General features: G+C 45.0%; 1 protein-coding gene across 1 annotated transcript in view; it reads right to left on the bottom strand.

Moving 5' to 3' along the window:
• Positions 1 to 14552, bottom strand: part of LOC142311913 (cytochrome P450 2C20-like) — a 57944-nt gene extending 43392 nt beyond the window's left edge. Inside the window, exon 1 of the mRNA XM_075350772.1 lies at positions 14327 to 14552. Within this exon, the coding sequence (XP_075206887.1) occupies positions 14327 to 14488 (162 nt within the window). The 5' untranslated portion in view covers positions 14489 to 14552. The remainder of the gene's footprint in view (positions 1 to 14326) is intronic.
• Positions 14553 to 18621: the final 4069 nt, after the last annotated feature.

The raw sequence follows: 18621 nt of genomic DNA, 5'->3' as shown, positions 1-18621 counted from the left end.
AAAAGACATATTACTGCATCCTCCTAATTCTAAAATACTCGAATATAAAATGTAAATTCTTTCTATTCATTCTATATATAAATACACAACCATAATATAAATATCCAGGGTATATATCATCTGAATATAGTTAGTCCAGTCTTAACCCTTAACACTGTCACAGATCACTTATTTTGTCCTTTTAAGAAACCTAATTAATAAAAATCTATTTTTATGCGCAAATACTCCTTGTTTCTTCCTTGTTATATATCATCTGAATATATAAAACGGAAAACCCTGCAGCACATTTTGATTTCAGAGTGTAGGGCTAACCACCATATTGTTTGAAAGTGTTAACCCCATACCAACTCCTATTAGCATATGGACAAAGAGAAACCACGGAGTTTTAAGGTGTAAATATTAAAATACCATTTTAATATAACAATTATTTAAAAATTCATAAAGAATGATAACATTCATGACACGACTATGTAAAGATTAAATATACTGTATTGGAGGTATGGTGGGTAGGCAAGCATGTAACACTTACCCATGAAGAAGCAACCATAATCCATCGCGAAACGTACGTCGGGTCTTCCACGTGCAGTCTCCTTCCCACCAGCAAGCTGCTGTAACTGGCGCCTTAGGTATATCCTGCCACGCTTCCCCCTATTCTCCTGATGTTTTGACATTGCTACTTTGTCTATCTAGGGGTTACTATTATATTGGTGTGCCAGGACAAAGGGTGTATTTCCAGTTATGCATGCTTGCCTACCCACCGTACCTCCAATACAGTATATTTAATCTTTACATAGAACCAGTCGTGTCATAAATGTTATCATTCTTTATGAATTTTTAAATAATTGTTATAATAAAATGGTATTTTAATTTTTACACCTTAAAACTCTGTGGTTTCTCTTTGTCCATCATCTGAATATAGTTTGTCCGGTCTTAACCCCTTACTCTCCTCTCTACAACTATAGAATACAAACCACAACATGTCTATGTGTCGCGGGCGGGGAGGACGCCGCCGCTGCATTCGCTAACGCTCGGGTCCAGCGTTACTGCGGCTGCTGCTCGGTGGCTCGAGCGGTGGGCCGGATCCGGGGACTCGAGCGGCGTTCCTCACCCGTGAGTGAAATGGGGTGGTGTGGTTTGGGGATATTGTCCGTGACACCACCCACGGGTTGTGTTGAAGATGGGCACCACTGCTGCTGGTGACAGGGATCCCGGGAGCGATAGTAGGGAGCAGCTGGGATGTTGTTTTCCCCCTCCGTGGGTAGGGGTCGGTGGTCCCGGGGCCCGGTGGTGTGACGGGGAGGCAGGGTTGGTGAGGTGCAGGGTTGCAGGGACAGCGCGGTGCGGTGCCGGATGGCACGGGTGTACTCACTCAGTAAGAGATGCACAAAGTCCTCGGTAAACCAAAGGGCTGGATGGACGGGTCCCGCAGCCGGCTGCAGTGTCTCTCCCCGGACAGGTGATGGCGGCTGTTACTGTTTGACTACGATGGATCCCCAACGGTAGTCCGCTCCCTGGTGTATAGATGCCGGAGGAGCCCGTTTGCCCGCAGGCGCTGGCCCTTGGGTCTCTAGCCTTAGGCGGTAGCTGTATACCCTCACGGTGTGGGCGGTTGCCTTCTAACGGGTCTTTGGCAGTTAGGAAACCCCTGGGGTTCCTGTCACACTCGGATTTGACTGTTGACGGCGACTCCAAGCCTAGTCGGGGTCCGATGGCCCTGCCTGTCTGTGCTGGCTTCACTTCGCTCCCCGAACGGTACCGGCGGGCCGACGCTTGACCCTGGTCCTACGGTTCCGCGTTGATTCACCACTCCTGCAGACGGCCACCACCGTCTGCCAACCTTGTTGTCAGTGCCTGGGCCACAAACCCAGACACTCTCCACTTTACTCCTCTCACTTCAACCTCCTCAACTTCTCTGTCACTTTTCCCGCCTCTAGGCCTGTGAACTCCTCGGGGGTCGGGGCCAACCGCTTGGCTCCACCCCACCTGGTGTGGACATCAGACCCTGGAGGGAGGCAACAAGGGTTTTGTGTTTGGCTAATGTTACTGTCTAGTGGGGGTGGGGGTGTTTGTGTGTTACCTGTGACGACCTGGCTAGTCCAGGGCGCCACATTTGTATACACATAATGTTAGATGTTGTTTAATTTTATACTGTATCTTTCTCTCTACATATATTTATTTATTAATTTAGAGGCTGACCCAAAATGAATTTATAGGCCTGCTCTATAGATAAACTTATTTAGAAGCCTGCGCTATAAATAAATTTAACCCCTCAGGCGCCAACTGAAAATCCAAAATGATTCCCTATTGATCAGCCTCTGAAAACAATTCAATATATTGGAGAAGATTTGTTCAGTTATAGTGAGTTTAAAATTACACAGATTTTTTGAAAGCTCCAAAGTAAAATGATTTCAAAGACTGTAATTCATAATCCCAATATGAATGTTATGTCTATGCTTATTCATTCTATTATGTACCTCCTCAACATCCGTGAAAAACACTTATAGGAGACTCATTCATTTTTAAAAATTCTGAATTTTATTATATTACAGAAAGGTGAAAATCATTTTCCATAAATTAAACATATGAGGTAAGGTGGATTCATCACACGCTCACCCACTAAAGAACCACCCAAATTGGACCCATCATCTCCCTAGCAAAGAAATAGTATACATAGCCAGTGCAAAAAGTGTAAGGGAAACACCAAATGGTCAGAAAATCAAGTCACCAAACAGCAGTTTGCAGACTTACCCATGGTAAGGGTCAATCAAAGGTGGTTCAGAGGTGGGTAGGCGAGTGTCCTTCAACCCGGACGCGCGTGTCGCCAAAGCTTCATCAGCGGGGTGCAGGGGAATGGATAGCGAATGGATAGCTCACACCACACTCCTCTTTTATATCCTGTAAAGGCCCGTAATTGCTGGTGATGTAATCCATGTGTGTAGCGCCGGCATAGCAGCGCATGCGCGCAGAACGGGACACTTACGGATCTCCAACTAAATCAAGTTTATAGATGGAATAGAAAGAAATTTCCACAACGTGGTTTCAATAGAACAAGATCCTTCTCCATTTCTTCTGTTACCTCCGGTGAGGAGTCCGAAATTGATGGTGCTAGGGGCGGGCCCGGACCGTCATATCGCCATAAATGGGATAAACCAGGAGTACTTCGAAACCAGAAGGGAAAAACAGCTACCAAACGGAAGGAAATTTCCCCAAATGGCGCCCAGGATACTAAAAGGAAACAGAACAACTTGGAGGTAATTAATTTATCACCCCACACCCTGTCTGATGCGCAGTGCCAGGTATTAAAACTGGGTTTAACCTTTGTCCCAAATAATAGGTTTGACTACTTTACATCTGTAAAGGACTTATACTTATTTTCACGTAAAATGGTTCTGGGGAAGTTACATCAGAAACGGGACACCCCCGATACATCTTTGTCCACGACTGAACAAGAGGCATTGAGGGATTTGGAGGATTTGCTTAGGGAACAGGAAACGGGTTCCCTGGGTAGATTTCCTGGAAAGCTCCTTCCAAAATCAGCCACATTCCCTCCCTTGTCATTATGCCCTCAGGTTGAAATCTTCACCAGGTTGGTTTTAGAGGATTTCAAGGCCCTTCAAAAATTTCCAAAAGGGGATAATTTATCCATGGCTCAGAGAATGGCAATAAGAGAACTGAGGGACATGAAGGACATTGTAATTAAGAGCGCTGACAAGGGCGGGAATGTGGTTATTTGGCCGACTAATAAATACGAACGTAAGGCTTTCCGCCAGTTGAATGATAAAACTACTTATTTGCGACTGGATAAAAATCCTATCCCTGTTTTTAATGCTGAACTACAGGTGATAATGGATAAAGCGTGTAGCGATGGGGTGATCCCTAAAAAAGTCATGGATGGCCTGATTGTGAAATACCCAAAAACCCCAACGTTTTTATCTACTTCCCAAGGTCCATAAGGATGCCACCAATCCCCCTGGACGTCCTATCGTCTCGGGGATTGGTGGCATGTGTGATCCGATCTGTAGGTTCGTGGACCATTACTTAAAGCCTCTGGTCCATGATTTACCATCTTACGTCAGAGATACGTCTGATGTATTAACTAAATTGGAGGGACTTCACATCGAGGAGGATATGTGCAGCCGATGTGGAGTCCCTCTATACATGTATTGCACATAAAGATGGATTGGAGGCTGCCCGACTGTTTTTGGAGGGTAGTGGATGGGACTGTTCTTTTCGTGGTCTGATTATTGATCTCCTGGAATTCGCCTTAATGCACAATGTGTTCGTCTTTAAAGACAGATATTACCTCCAACGACGTGGCACTGCCATGGGGGCGGCATGCGCACCTTCGTATGCGAATCTATTCTTAGGTATGTGGGAACGTAGACTCTTCCATGAGGACAGCATGTTCTCTGAACATGTTGTCCTCTGGTTGAGGTACATTGATGATGTGCTGTTCCTGTGGCAGGGTGCCAGGTCAGAATTGGAGGATTTTATGAGAGCCATCAATGTCAACGATTTAAACATCAGACTAACACATTGTGCGCATCAGAGGCGGATGGAATTCTTGGACATTTTGTTTGAAGTGGATAGGGATGGTGTGTTGCAGACAGATATTCACAGAAAAGATACTTCTGTGAATTCTCTTCTGCACGCATCATCAGCCCACACTAGATCCACGATAAGGGCAGTCCCTACGGGACAATTTCTGAGAGTCAGAAGAGTATGTTCCACGGACCAAAGATTCGAGACACAGGCTGGGGACCTTAGGGAACGTTTTCTACAAAGGGGATATAGTAGACGGAATATCAAGAAAAGCTACTTGCGGGCTAGGCATACCCGGAGGGAGCAGCTCCTCTTTAAACCGACTCCCCCGGGAGATACCAAGAATGTCCTGAGGTTTATATCCACCTTCAACTGTAGATGGGGCCAGATGAGGGATTCTCTATCCAGACACTGGTCGGTTTTACAAACCGATCCAGGCTTGGCAGCCATTATTCCAAAGTCACCTTTGATGACATCTCGGAGAGGGAGGAACCTCAAGGACATGTTGGTGGATAGCCACTATGTGGCCAAACCAGGCAATCTGTTTGGTGTCTCCGAGGGGGTGTCGGTGAGGGGGGGTTGCTTTCCCTGTGGAGATTGTTTAGCCTGCAGAGAAAGAAACATCATTAGGGACACTGTGTTTAGCTCCGCTGACGGTAAAAAAACATTTAAGATCCTAAAACGTATCTCTTGTAACAGTACATATGTCATCTATTTGGCAATCTGTCCGTGCCAAAAGATGTACGTTGGACTCACGTCACGGCAGCTTCGGACAAGAATAAGAGAACATGTCCGTGACATTCTCAATTCTAAAGAAAGTCTGGATGTGTCACTCCTCAGAACCCTCCCTAGACATTTCCATGTTCATCATAGTTGTGATCCTACGGGACTGAAAGTCAGAGGGATTGACATTTTACACAGCGGTATTAGGGGGGGTGATTTAAAGAAGCAGCTGGCCCAAATGGAGTGCCGTTGGATTGTTACTCTAGGTACTATGGCCCCTATGGGGCTGAATGAGAAATTAAGTTTTTCTCCCTTCTTGTGAATCAATTTCCCCCCCCCCTTTTTCTCCTCCCCCCCACCCTCCCCGTCTTTCATGCCATCCCACATGGTTATCCATGTGGAATTATTCATTATTCATGATTAAGGAACGTGGAATAAATTTAAGAATAAGATCTCTTTTTTTGTTGTAGTTGTTAGTCTGAGAGATATATATGAGCAAGAGAAGGGTTATTGGTAATAATCTGTGCAGTGTTGCCCTGTGTCTTTTTTAATTGTGTTGTCTCAATGTTTTTTATTTTAGTAAATTCCATGTACACACTCCTCCTGATTATTATGGACTGCTGGTGTTTCTGTATACATAAGTGATCGAATGATATGAAGATCTACTGACCGTCTATATTGGATCACGCATCAGAATTTTTACCATATTGAGAGCCTGGATAAATTGAATGCAGCAAATATAGTTTGGTTTGGATTTATTTAAATGGATATAATTATTTCAATTGTTTCCTATATCGGAGCTCTATGTGCTTGCTCTCATATAAATACATGATTGTATATAATATGTGATATTTTTGTGTAAGTGGAGATGCATTCTTATGAGGTTGATCTTGATATGTATCTAAGATGATGGATTTTTGTTATAGATATACCATGCTTTCATCAGGCGCCTACTTGATACTAAGCACCTTGATGGTCTATATTTCCATCTCTTCTTTCTTTTTTGTCCTCTCCTCTTATTTAAGCTTGGATGGTCATATTCTCTGTGCGCGTCTGCGCTCTGGTCACTCTAATACTCCATGTGTGTGGGCGCTGCTGCTGCGCGTGTGTGCGAGGCGCGACTTCCGGGTATCGTTGCTTGGCAGCCTCAATATTCCTGATGCGCATGTCTGGTGACGTCACTGAGGGGATTCCCTCTGACGTGCGTGTCAGGGATGAGAGCTGCCGTGCGGCGACGTCATTTCCGGGTGTCCCGTTCTGCGCGCATGCGCTGCTATGCCGGCGCTACACACATGGATTACATCACCAGCAATTACGGGCCTTTACAGGATATAAAAGAGGAGTGTGGTGTGAGCTATCCATTCGCCTGCACCCCGCTGATGAAGCTTTGGCGACACGCGCGTCCGGGTTGAAGGACACTCGCCTACCCACCTCTGAACCACCTTTGATTGACCCTTACCATGGGTAAGTCTGCAAACTGCTGTTTGGTGACTTGATTTTCTGACCATTTGGTGTTTCCCTTACACTTTTTGCACTGGCTATGTATACTATTTCTTTGCTAGGGAGATGATGGGTCCAATTTGGGTGGTTCTTTAGTGGGTGAGCGTGTGATGAATCCACCTTACCTCATATGTTTAATTTATGGAAAATGATTTTTACCTTTCTGTAATATAATAAAATTCTGAATTTTTAAAAATGAATGAGTCTCCTATACGTGTTTTTCACGGATGTTGAGAATGAATTGGGAGTATATTCTATAATATCTGTTCATATGGGGATTGCAATATAGCCTATTAGGATGAAATTACAATATAGTACCATCCCCCTTTTATCTGTGCTATTTATGATATTATGTACCTCCTGTATCGTATGACCCATATATTAGAGTTTGCAGTCACATTCCAATAGGTATATAACAAACATGGACATACAATTCAGAGGCTGATCAATATGAAACCTTTCCCCCCTTAACATTGGAGTAAAATGCATTAAACCCCAGCAGAATCATTGTGCAACACATACATCTGGGGGCTTCAGGACAAAATGTGCCCCCCTACATCTCTCCTCACATCCGTTTTCTTCTTATCCTTTTTTTTATCAGACCTATACCTTCAAACTGAAATTCGTGGTCTGGGCCAGAAACTGAAAACAGGTGGTGTGGCTGTTTCAAGATGCACAATAAGGAGGCACTTGAAAAAAAATGGGTTTAGTCGCCATAAGTGATTACTGCACAAATTCCACAAAGTATCTTGCCTACAATACACCAAACAGCACAGAGACAATCCTCCAAACTTCTGGAAGAAGGCAATTTGGAGTGATGAGACCAAATTCAAACTTTTTGGCCACAACCATAAATGTTACATTTGGAAAGGTGTCAACAAGGCCTATGATGAAAGGAACACCATTCCTACTGTAAAGCACAGAGGTGGATCGCTGATGATGTGGGGATGTGTGAGCTAAAAAGGCACAGTAAACTTGGTCGAAGTTGAAGGAAAGATGAATGCATTACGTTATCAGCAAATACTGGAGGCAAATTTGCACTCATCAGCCTGGAAGCTGCACATGGGACGTACTTGGACGTTCCAACAAGACAACAATCCAAAAAACAAGGCCGAGTTGACTTGTCATTGGCTACAGCAGAAGAAAGTGAAGGTTCTGGTGTGGCCATCTCAGTCTCTTGACCTCAATATCATTGAGCCACTCTGGGGAGAACTCAAGTGCACAGTTCATGCAAAAAAGCCCAGGAATCTACAGGAACTGGAGGCTTTTTGCCAAGAAGAATGGGCAGCTTTACTATCTGAGAAAATAAAGAGCCTCATCCACAACTACTATAAAAGACTTCAAGCTGTCATTGATGTTAGAGGGGGCAATACACGGTATATTAAGAACTGGGGTAAGTGAACTATTGATCAGGGTCATTTGGATGTTTTTGGTTGTCATGATTTAAAAAGAGAAAACACAATAGTTTTACAATAAATGGCTTCACCCAACCACTAACCATGAGTGGAAAAAACGTTTTTGTGTTATCATTCATACTCTCTGAAAAAAGGCCAAAAAAGCAAAAAATCTGCCAGGGTATGTAAACTTTGGAGTACAATTGTACATATGCTATGACGGTCATTGACCACTAAACGAAGTTTGTGGTGGCCATCCCCGTGAGAGACCTTACTGTCCGGACCACCACAGCTCCCTTGTGGAAACGTTATATCTTACCGTATGGGAACCCTTGAAAGATCATCGCCGATCAGGAGGCAGCCTTTGAGTCTCAATTGTTTCAGGAGCTGTGTGCATTATAAAATTGTAAGAAGTTGAGAACTACATCTCGTCATCCACAGGGAAATGGTCTGTGTGAGAATATGAACCGAACCCTTATCAGCATACTCAAGGTGGTTCCTCCACACAAGTGAGCTGACTGGCCAAGGCTTCTCCTGGAGCTAGTGTATCTCTACAATAATACCACACACTGCTCCACTTTAGAAACCCCTTACTATTATATTCGGAAGGCATGGAGACTTGCCTGTTGACATTGCTCTGGATATTTCTGGACCAGTCTCAGAGACTCTCCTTTCTCAAGCTGATTGTGTCAAATAGCACCAGAGATGCTTGGAAGATGCCAAAGAAATTGTGGACTAAAGACTTAAAAATGCTCAACAAAGACAGAAGCAAACCTTTGATCTTCATGCTAGTGCTGAGCCTTTACAGTCAGGGGATCAAGTGTGGCTAAATAACAGTCACTGTACCAGTAAGCTAGACAGCAGATGGGAGCATTACCCATATGTAGTTAGAACAGTCTCTCTCCTGAAGCCTACCTGATTTATTGAGAGGACCGAGGTACCCAAAAGGTCCACCGTATTGGGCTGAAAAAGTGCCTGCAAGAGCCCATTCCTCAGCAACTGTCAAGAGAAAGTGATCCAACTGGGCCATCGTCTTCTTCAAGGGGGTCTCCCTTTGAGATGCCTTGTCTACCTGACCCGCTTCAATTGTCATTGTTGCCGCAGAACCTGGTGAAGATACCTAAACTGAGAAGCATTGGTGTCCCAGCAGCAACCTCTTGCTCATTCGCCCCCTTCAATTGAGGAAATTGTCTATCCAGAGAACGGGGTTGCTTCACTGAGAGACTCTGAACCTGCAAGAAGTCCAGTTCGGGTGGAGGACTCTCAGGACACACTGCAAAGGTCTCAAAGGGATAACAAGGGACGACTACGACTTCCCTCTTATCTGCACTGTTATGAGCTGTCCCAAGAGCGGAAGGGAGCTCCTCTTCCTCCAAAGTCTAGACCCAAAATCTAGAGTCACCTCTTAAACAATAAGTACATCAACCTATAGTTATGTGATGTTTGAAGCCTGTGCCAGGGGAAAGGATGCAGACTGATACTTGAGCTCCCTCTGATCCTGTTTTTGGCCGGAAAGCACCCTGATTGTGGTCTTTCTGGTTTTACACATTAAGCTCAGTTATCCAGTTCAAGTATTTGTGCCCATTGTATGGACTTCTGCCGTTTGGGAACCGCAATGTGATGGTTGTCAAAATCCATTGCACTTTACCAAAAGACTTAATGCTTTTACAATATGGACTCTTTGCTATGTGTTTTATAGAATAGATAGGCTTTGCAGGTCCTAAAGAAGAAGAGATCATGGTTCCAGCGCTGGATGTTTCAAGGTTTCCATAGAGCTTATGCCACAGAAAAGTTCTGCCTCAGAGGATCGACGTGTATTGGTTTCATTTTACCGTGTAGCTAGAATCCTAGGAAATGTACTTACCTATGCACTAGGTCACAAGCCGGTGCAAATATACACTAGTCTTTGCCATGAAATACTAGTATTAGTAAGAAGTACACTGTGTGCAGAATTATTAGGCAAATGAGTATTTTGATTACATGATAATTATTATACATGTTGTCCTACTCTAAGCTGTATAGGCTTGAGAGCCAACTACCAATTAAATAAATAAGGTGATGTGCCTCTCTGTAATGAGGAGGGGTTTGGTGTAATGACATCAACACTCTATATAAGGTGTGCTTAATTATTAGGCAACTTCCTTTCCTTTGGCAAAATGGGTCAGAAGAGAGATTTGACGGGATCTGAAAAGTCCAAAATTGTGAGATGTCTTGCAAAGGGATACAGCAGTCTTGAAATTGCCAAACATTTGAAGCGTGATCACCAAACACTCAAGCGTTTCTTGGCAAATAGCCAACAGGGTCGCAAGAAGCGTGTTGGGCAAAAAAGGTGCAAAATAACTGCCCATGAATTTAGGAAAATCAAGCGTAAAGCAGCCAAGATGCCATTTGCAACCAGTTTGGCCATAATTCAGGGCTGCAACGTTACTGGAGTATCAAAAAGCACAAGGTGTGTTATACTCAGGGACATGGCCAAGGTAAGGAAGGCTGAAAAACGACCACCTTTGAACAAGAAACATAAGATAAAACGTCAAGACTGGGGCAAGAAATATCTTAAGGCCCGTTTCACACGTCAGTGGAAAACACAGACGTTTTTCACTGGCGTGTAAAACACGCACATGTCCCTGCGTGTGCCGAAAATCACGGCACACGTGGGTTGTCTAAGTGCAATCCGGGCTCCTTTCTCCGTGGCCCGTGATTGCACTTAGAGATTCACTCACCTGCGCCCGCTCCCGCTGTCCATGGTGCTGATCGCTCCCGCGACGCAGCATCCGGCCGGCGGTGACCCCCGCAGCAGCTGCTTCCGGGTCGGCTGTGTCGCGCATAATGAATATGCGCGACAGTAATCAGCCAGCACAGAAGGAGCAGGGAGAACGGGCTGCAGAGAGCGCGCCTGAAGCCGGGTGAGTTAAAATGTTTTTTATTTTAAAAGTACGTTTTTTTCTGGCACGTGTTTCACGGACCACACCACTGCGTGGTCCGTCGAACATCAGTGATGGCAGAAAAAAATGGACATGTCTCCGTGCAGCAATCACGCACACGCGGGTACGCTGCACGGAGACACGTGCAGTGACAAATCACTGACGTGTGAGCAGACCCATTCATTATGATGGGTCTGCGTATGTCAGTGATTCTGGTACATTTAAAAAAAAGCACAAACGTACCAGAATCACTGACGTGTGAAAGGGGCCTAAGACTGATTTTTCAAAGGTTTTATGGACTGATGAAATGAGAGTGACTCTTGATGGGCCAGATGGATGGGCCAGAGGCTGGATCAGTAAAGGGCAGAGAGCTCCACTCCGACTCAGACGCCAGCAAGGTGGAGGTGGGGTACTGGTAAAGGCTGGTATCATCAAAGATGAACTTGTGGGACCTTTTCAGGTTGAGGATGGAGTGAAGCTCAGCTCCCAGACCTACTGCCAGTTTCTGGAAGACAACTTCTTCAAGCAGTGGTACAGGAAGAAGTCGGTATCGTTCAAGAAAAACATGATTTTCATGCAGGACAATGCTCCATCACATGCATCCAACTAATCCACAGCGTGGCTGGCCAGTAAAGGTCTAAAAGATTAAAAAATAATGACATGGTCCCCTTGTTCACGTGATCTGAACCCCATAGAGAACCTGTGGTCCCTCATAAAATGTGAGCTCTACAGGGAGGGAAAATAGTACACCTCTCGGAAAAGTGTCTGGGAGGCTGTGGTGGCTGCAGCACGCAATGTTGATCGTAAACAGATCAAGCAACTGACAGAATCTATGGAGGGTAGCCTGTTGAGTGTCATCATAAAGAAAGGTGGCTATATTGGTCACTAATTTTTTTGGATTTTGTTTTTGCATGTCAGAAATGTTTCTTTCTAAATTTTGTGCAGTTATATTGGTTTACCTGGTGACAATAAACAAGTGAGATGGGGATATATTTGTTTTTTATTAAGTTGCCTAATAATTCTGCACAGTAATAGTTACCTGCACAAACAGATATCCTACTAAGATAGCCAAATGTAAAAATAAAAACACTCCAACTTCCAAAAATATTAAGCTTTGATATTTATGAGTCTTTTGGGTTGATTGAGAACATAGTTGTTGATCAATAATAAAAAAATCCTCTAAAATACAACTTGCCTAATAATTCTGCACACGGTGTAAAATACACATTAGTCAGAGCCTAGCGAGGAAACTGGGTATTGATTAGCAGCATGAAGCGTAGCCTTGTGAGCTCAAGTGAATTCTGGACCACCAGTAAGAGGAATACCCTAAAGTTGCATTACGATAGGACAAATGTTTTCTTTTCAGCTGTACATCACCACATATCTTAGTGGTTACAAAAGAATGCTACATTATCTATTTAGCATAGACCTCTTGGGGAAGCTGAGGGTGGTTTGGTTCTTCTTCAAGGGAGTATGTAATTTTCTGCATTTATAGGAGTCTGTAGAATAATGTATGGTAAGTTACTGCAAGTTGTTGCTCTGTAATACCACTGGAGACCAGCAGGTGGTGGTATGTGTTGGCAAGGGACTGTATTGGAGGATGTCTGATCAACATCCTCCATAGCCTGGTCACTATGGTAACCAGGGAGAGATGACAGTTGGCAGTTGAGACAAGGCAGGCTGGAGGTGAAGTGCAGGTTACAAGGGCGGCTGATGACAGGTACCTGCCAGTCTTTTCAGAGCCCATTGCAGCAAGGCCAAACCGCAATTATAGATTTCCCATAGCAGAGCACCAGTCCAGTTGCCATCCAACCGAAACCTGTATGGAAATCCAGGGTCACAGCTAAATGCTTAAGAAGAAGTAAACCATCATTGTGTGATCCAGTAAACCGTTTGAACATTTCATGCCAAGGTCCGGTCTGCCTTTTTCTTACCTACCTACCTACCTCTTACAGATGTATCCTGGGAATTAGTTTCCAGGTAGAAGCACCGTGACAACCCAAACTGTACAACACCACAGAAAAGCCACACCACCGCTCGGCACCTACGGTCTGGGCCTAATAGTGACTCCTGCATCCACTATTCGGGCGTGACGTATGTTACAAGAGCACCCCACAATAACAGAAACAACAGAACCGAAAGAACTGAGGCCATGTCTATCATTTCCCAAGAGAACTCTGGTGTTGCGTGTTTTACTACTTCGCCTACGATGGGGACTGGCAGCTGGGCGATGGACACCGGCCCGAAGAAAACAGTAAGGGGTACTTTGCACGCTGCGACATCGCTAGCCAATTGTAGCGATGCCGAGAGCCATAGTCCCCGCCCCCCTTCGCAGATGCGATATCTTGTGATAGCTGCCGTAGCGAGCACTATCGCTACAGCAGCTTCACATGCACTTACCTGCCCTGCGACGTCGCTATGGCCGGCGACCCGCCTCCTTCCTAAGGGGGTGGGTCGCATGGTGTCACAGCGACGTCACACAGCAGCCGGCCAATAGAAGCGGAGGGGCGGAGATGAGTGGGACGTAAACATCCCACCCACCTCCTTCCTTCCGCATAGCCGGCGTGAGCCGCGGGACACATGTAAGGAGATGTTCCCCGCTCCTGCGCTTCTCACACAGCGATATGTGCTGCCGCAGGAACGAGGAGCAACATCGTACCTGTCGCTGCCGCAACATTATGGAAATGACGGACACTACGATTTCGATGCTTTTGCGTACGTTAATCGTATCAAAAACGATTTACACACTCCGATGTTGACAGCGACGCCAGATGTGCTCCACTTTCGATTTGACCCCACCAACATCGCAGCTGCGATGTCGTAGTGTGCAAAATACCTCTAAGTGTTGCACACACACACACACACACACCCCCCGAAGTCACTTAAGCACACGGCGTCCTTGCCTTCCTTCCCTGTGAAGAGACTATTTGGATATCAATATATCATTACGAGTACCCGAGCATGGTAGTACTTGATCCTCACTACTTTCCATAGCCGCTGTTTGGACTGCCTTTGAGCCATCTACAGCCTCGCACTGTGCGATCAATTTGCCGTGCCTGCTACTGCTCTGTGTCTTGTCCATACAGAACAGACCTGACCAATCAATCTTTCAAGATGCAAGTTAAAGAAAACAAAACCTCCTGCAAACACAAGCTCGGGATCAGCGTCCGGGGTCCCGATCTAACACGTATTAATTAGCTGGAGGGTTACAAATGGCAGTGTAGAAATCCCCTTTAAGTGACTTACCTCAGTGAAAGTGTTATAAGGCGCGGATTTATCTATCTGGTGAAGGTTACCGATAACGGGCCAAGGAGTTGGCCCCGGAGGTAAATGTTGCCTTTTCCTCCTTGCAGATATTAAGAGATAAATCAGGACTGTGAAGAGTCCGATGAGCAGGCCGGACAGCATGTTTCTCTGTGTACCTGACCGCCACACTGTGTAGTGAGCTGTACCAGTGTAAAGTACTTCACTGTCGAGTGACTCCTCCTCTGAACTTTACTCTACTGATGTAAACGAATGTAATCCAGCAGCACAAGCTTTGCATACACATTACTCACTCCTCGTAAAGCTTCACTGCAAACGCCGGATAGTAACAGCTTTCTGGTTTGAAAAGTTTTTAGTGACGAGCGAGCACTACCATGCTCGGGTGCTCGGTACTCATAACGAGTGGTGATGAGTGGGCATTACCATGCTCGGGTGCTTGGTACTCATAACGAGTGGTGATGAGTGGGCACTACCATGCTCGGGTGCTCGGTACTCATAACGAGTGGTGATGAGTGGGCACTACCATGCTCGGGTGCTCGGTACTCATAACGAGTGGTGATGAGTGGGCACTACCATGCTCGGGTGCTCGGTACTCGTAACGACTTGTGATGAGCGAGCACTACCATGCTTGGGTGCTCGGTACTTATAACCACTAGTGATGAGTGAGCACTACCATGCTCGGGTGCTCGTATTCGTAATGAGTAGTGATGAGTGGGCACTACCATGCTCGGATACTCTGTATTCGTAACCATTAGTGATGAGCAAGCACTACCATGCTCGGGTGCTCGGTACTTGTAACAAACAGTAATGAGTGAGCACTACTATGCTCGGGTGCTCGGCACTTGTAAAAACTAGTGATGAGCGGGCACTACCATGCTCGGATACTCTGTATTCGTAACTATTAGTGATGAGCGAGCACTACCATGCTCGGGTGCTTGGTTCTTGTAACAACTAGTGATGAGTGAGCACTACCATGCTTGGGTGCTCGCATTCGTAACGAGTAGTGATGAGCAAGCACTACCATGCTCGAGTGCTCGGTACTTGTAACAAATAGTGATGAGTGAGCACTACCATGCTCGGGTGCTCAGTACTCGTAACGACTAGATATGAGTGAGCACTACCATGCTCGGTACTCATTACGAGCAGTCAGACCCTCAGACAGGCTCAACTCATGTGCCAAGTATAATGGAAGTCAATGGGTAACTCTTCAGGAATTTCGTCCCGAAAAATACTTGAGTCCCCCATTGACTTCCATTATACTCCATTCCATATTATTTATCATTTTCAAGATCTTGGAAGCTTGGAAGACAAAACCAAAGAATCTAGATGAACTCTGGGAGGCATGTAAGACTGCATTGTTTACTATTCCTGATGACTTCATCAATAAATTGTATGAATCATTGTTGAACCGCATGCATGCAGTCCTTCAAGCGCATGGAAGTCACACAAAATATTACATATGGCTCTAATAGCCCCACAACGGCAACATATCTTTGTATTGGAAGTGGAATTTGTTTGAATTTCACATTACTTTCTATGGGCGACAAAATTTTTGTCTTGCCAAAATCTGACCTTTCTGTGTTCATTAAATGATCAATATTTCAGCTTTGCAGCAACTTTATTTTTATAACATAAATCAAGCTTTCAAAAGAGTAATTTATAAAACCAATGGATGAATTTAAAGTCAGGTTATACTGTAAGCTTTAATTTACATAACATGGATAAGCGACAGAACTTCTGTCAGGGACTGTAGGTGCATAGTTCATCACAGTGTATCATAAATCTCTGCTATAACCATCTATGAGCACTTGTGTCAGCCATGGAGGGCACAGAGCGGTCGGCCATGGTGAGAGGACAATGCGGCCATCCTGATGGTCAAAGCAGCTGACAAATGGCTAACATTAGTAACCTCCAGGACATTTTTTGCTTTTCTGTTTTTTTCCTTTTTCATTCACCAATGTTATGCAACATATCTTTGTATTGGAAGTTAATTATTTGTTTGAATTTCACATTTCTTTCTGTGGTTGACAAAACTTTTGTCTTGCCAAAATCTGACCTTTCTGTGTTCATTAAATGATCAATATTTCAGCTTTGCAGCAACTTTATTTTTATAACATAAATCACATTTGGGAGGGTTTCAGCTTTCAAAAGAGTAATTTATAAAACCAATGGATGAATTTAAAGTCAGGTTATACTGTAAGCTTTAATTTACATAACATGGATAAGTGACAGAACTTCCAGGGACTGTAGGTGCATAGTTCATCACAAGGTATCTGTTACGTCACCGCCGGAGTCTGCTCCAGCGACTTCTGCTCCGATTGCCAGGCGACGCCGTGTTCCTGCCGTAGATGGTGCTGGTGATGGGAGAGAAGTCGATGCCAGCAGCACCATCATCCACTGGGCTGGGTTAGCTTGGGATCTGAAGTACCGCTGGCTGACTGAGGGTGGCATGTGTCTTCCAGCTGAAGTTGCCAGCGTTCAGCTACAGCCAATGGGAAGACACCACACCCTTCTTATTTCCCCTCCTGTCACATGATTACTGCCAGATATAGTTCTGATTTTCCTGGCTCCTGTTACATCCTATTCTGTTGGTGATTCCTGTGTGTTGACTTCTGCGTGTTTTTGACTACCCTTCTGCCTACTGTTTTTGTACCTTGCTGCCCGACCCGGATCTGACCTCTGCTACGTTTGCTGACTACATCACTGCCTGCCGATTCTGTCCCTGTTCCGCTATTCCTGGTTTGACCCTGCCTGACGACTACTCTCATCGGACTGCAGCTTTCCACAGGTAGTGATCTCCAGTTCCCTGTGTAATTCCAAATCCCTGTATAGGGGTTAAAGGGTTTCAGGGTTCTGGGGGTCCTACTTGGTGAGTGGCTTCCCTCTAGCCTCCCCGTTACAGCCCATCTGAGTCTGTGGATCCAGGCAGGCGTTGCAGTATCATAAATCTCTGCTATAACCATCTATGAGCACTTGTGTCGATGGAGGGCACAGAGCGGTCGGCCATGGTGAGAGGACAATGCGGCCATCCTGATGGTCACAGCAGCCGACAAATGGCTAACAGTAACCTCCAGGACATTTTTTGTTTTTCTGTTTTTTTTCCTTTTTCTTCTAAAAGTTACCTTTTTCCCATCAGCATATCTATACGAGGGCTTGCAGCTTTGAATAAAAAACCCATATAATGTACAGAAAAGCTCGAAAAAAAGAAAACTTCAAAATGCAGTGAAATTGGAAAAAAGATGTTCATTGCGCGATAAAAATGACCCGACAGCGTGATTCTCCAGGTCAGTGCGATGATGGCCGAGCCAAACTTGTATATTTTTTTCATTTATATTTTAGTGGTTAAAATAAAAAATTCTGAACGTTGTAAAAACAATTTGTTATGTGAACTATAACGGATGTGGTGATACCAAATATGTTTATTTTAATTTTATTTATTTTTTTTATTTTATTTTTTTTTTATTTGGGAAAAAGGAGAGATTTACAAAATTTTTTTATGATTTGGAAAACCTTTTTTTTATAATTACTTTTCATTAATTTCTTCAACTTCAGTTCACTTAGGGAGCTTGAACCTACGGTTGTTTGATCACTACATAGTATATAATTAGAAGTATAGGGTTAAATTAACAATCTCTCTGAAATGAGCAGAATTAATCTGGAGTTCAAAAATTTCGGAAACGGGGGGATCATTTGTAAGCCCCTTTCTGCTATGGCGATCCATTGAGATCCCGTGATATTTTGATTGAACCGATTAAATGCCAGTGTCAGTGTTTGACTGCGGCATCTAAAGGGGGTGTTACACACAGCAATATCACTGGTGTAAGCACCCGCCCCCATCGGTTGTGCGTCACGGGCAAATCGCTGTCCGGTGGCGCACAATATCGTTTTGAGCCGTCACACGGGACTTACCCGACTAGCGGCGTCGCTGTTGCCCACGAACCGCCTCCTTTCTAAGGGGGCAGTTCGTGCGGCGTCACAGCGGTGTCACTAAGCGGCCGCCCAATAGAAGCGGAGGGGCGGAGATGAGCGACCGTAACATCCCACCCACCTCCTTCCTTCCTCATTGCCGGCGGCCGCAGGTAAGCTGTAGTTCGTCGTTCCCGAGGTGTCACATGTAGTGATGTCTGCTGCCTCGGGAACGATGAACAACCTGCTGTGTCGCCCGGGGCAAGCCAGGGAACACAGGTCACAACACCACCACACCCCACACTCCAGGTAGGCACATCTGCTAACCAGAAATCCTTGTTGCCTTCCTCCAGGAGTCTGTGATGCACACC

Source organism: Anomaloglossus baeobatrachus, chromosome 5 (genome assembly GCF_048569485.1).
Source record: "Anomaloglossus baeobatrachus isolate aAnoBae1 chromosome 5, aAnoBae1.hap1, whole genome shotgun sequence".
Taxonomy (NCBI): domain Eukaryota; kingdom Metazoa; phylum Chordata; class Amphibia; order Anura; family Aromobatidae; genus Anomaloglossus; species Anomaloglossus baeobatrachus.
The sequence above is the reverse complement of the archived record's forward strand: the minus strand, read 5'-3'. Positions and strand labels throughout refer to the sequence as shown.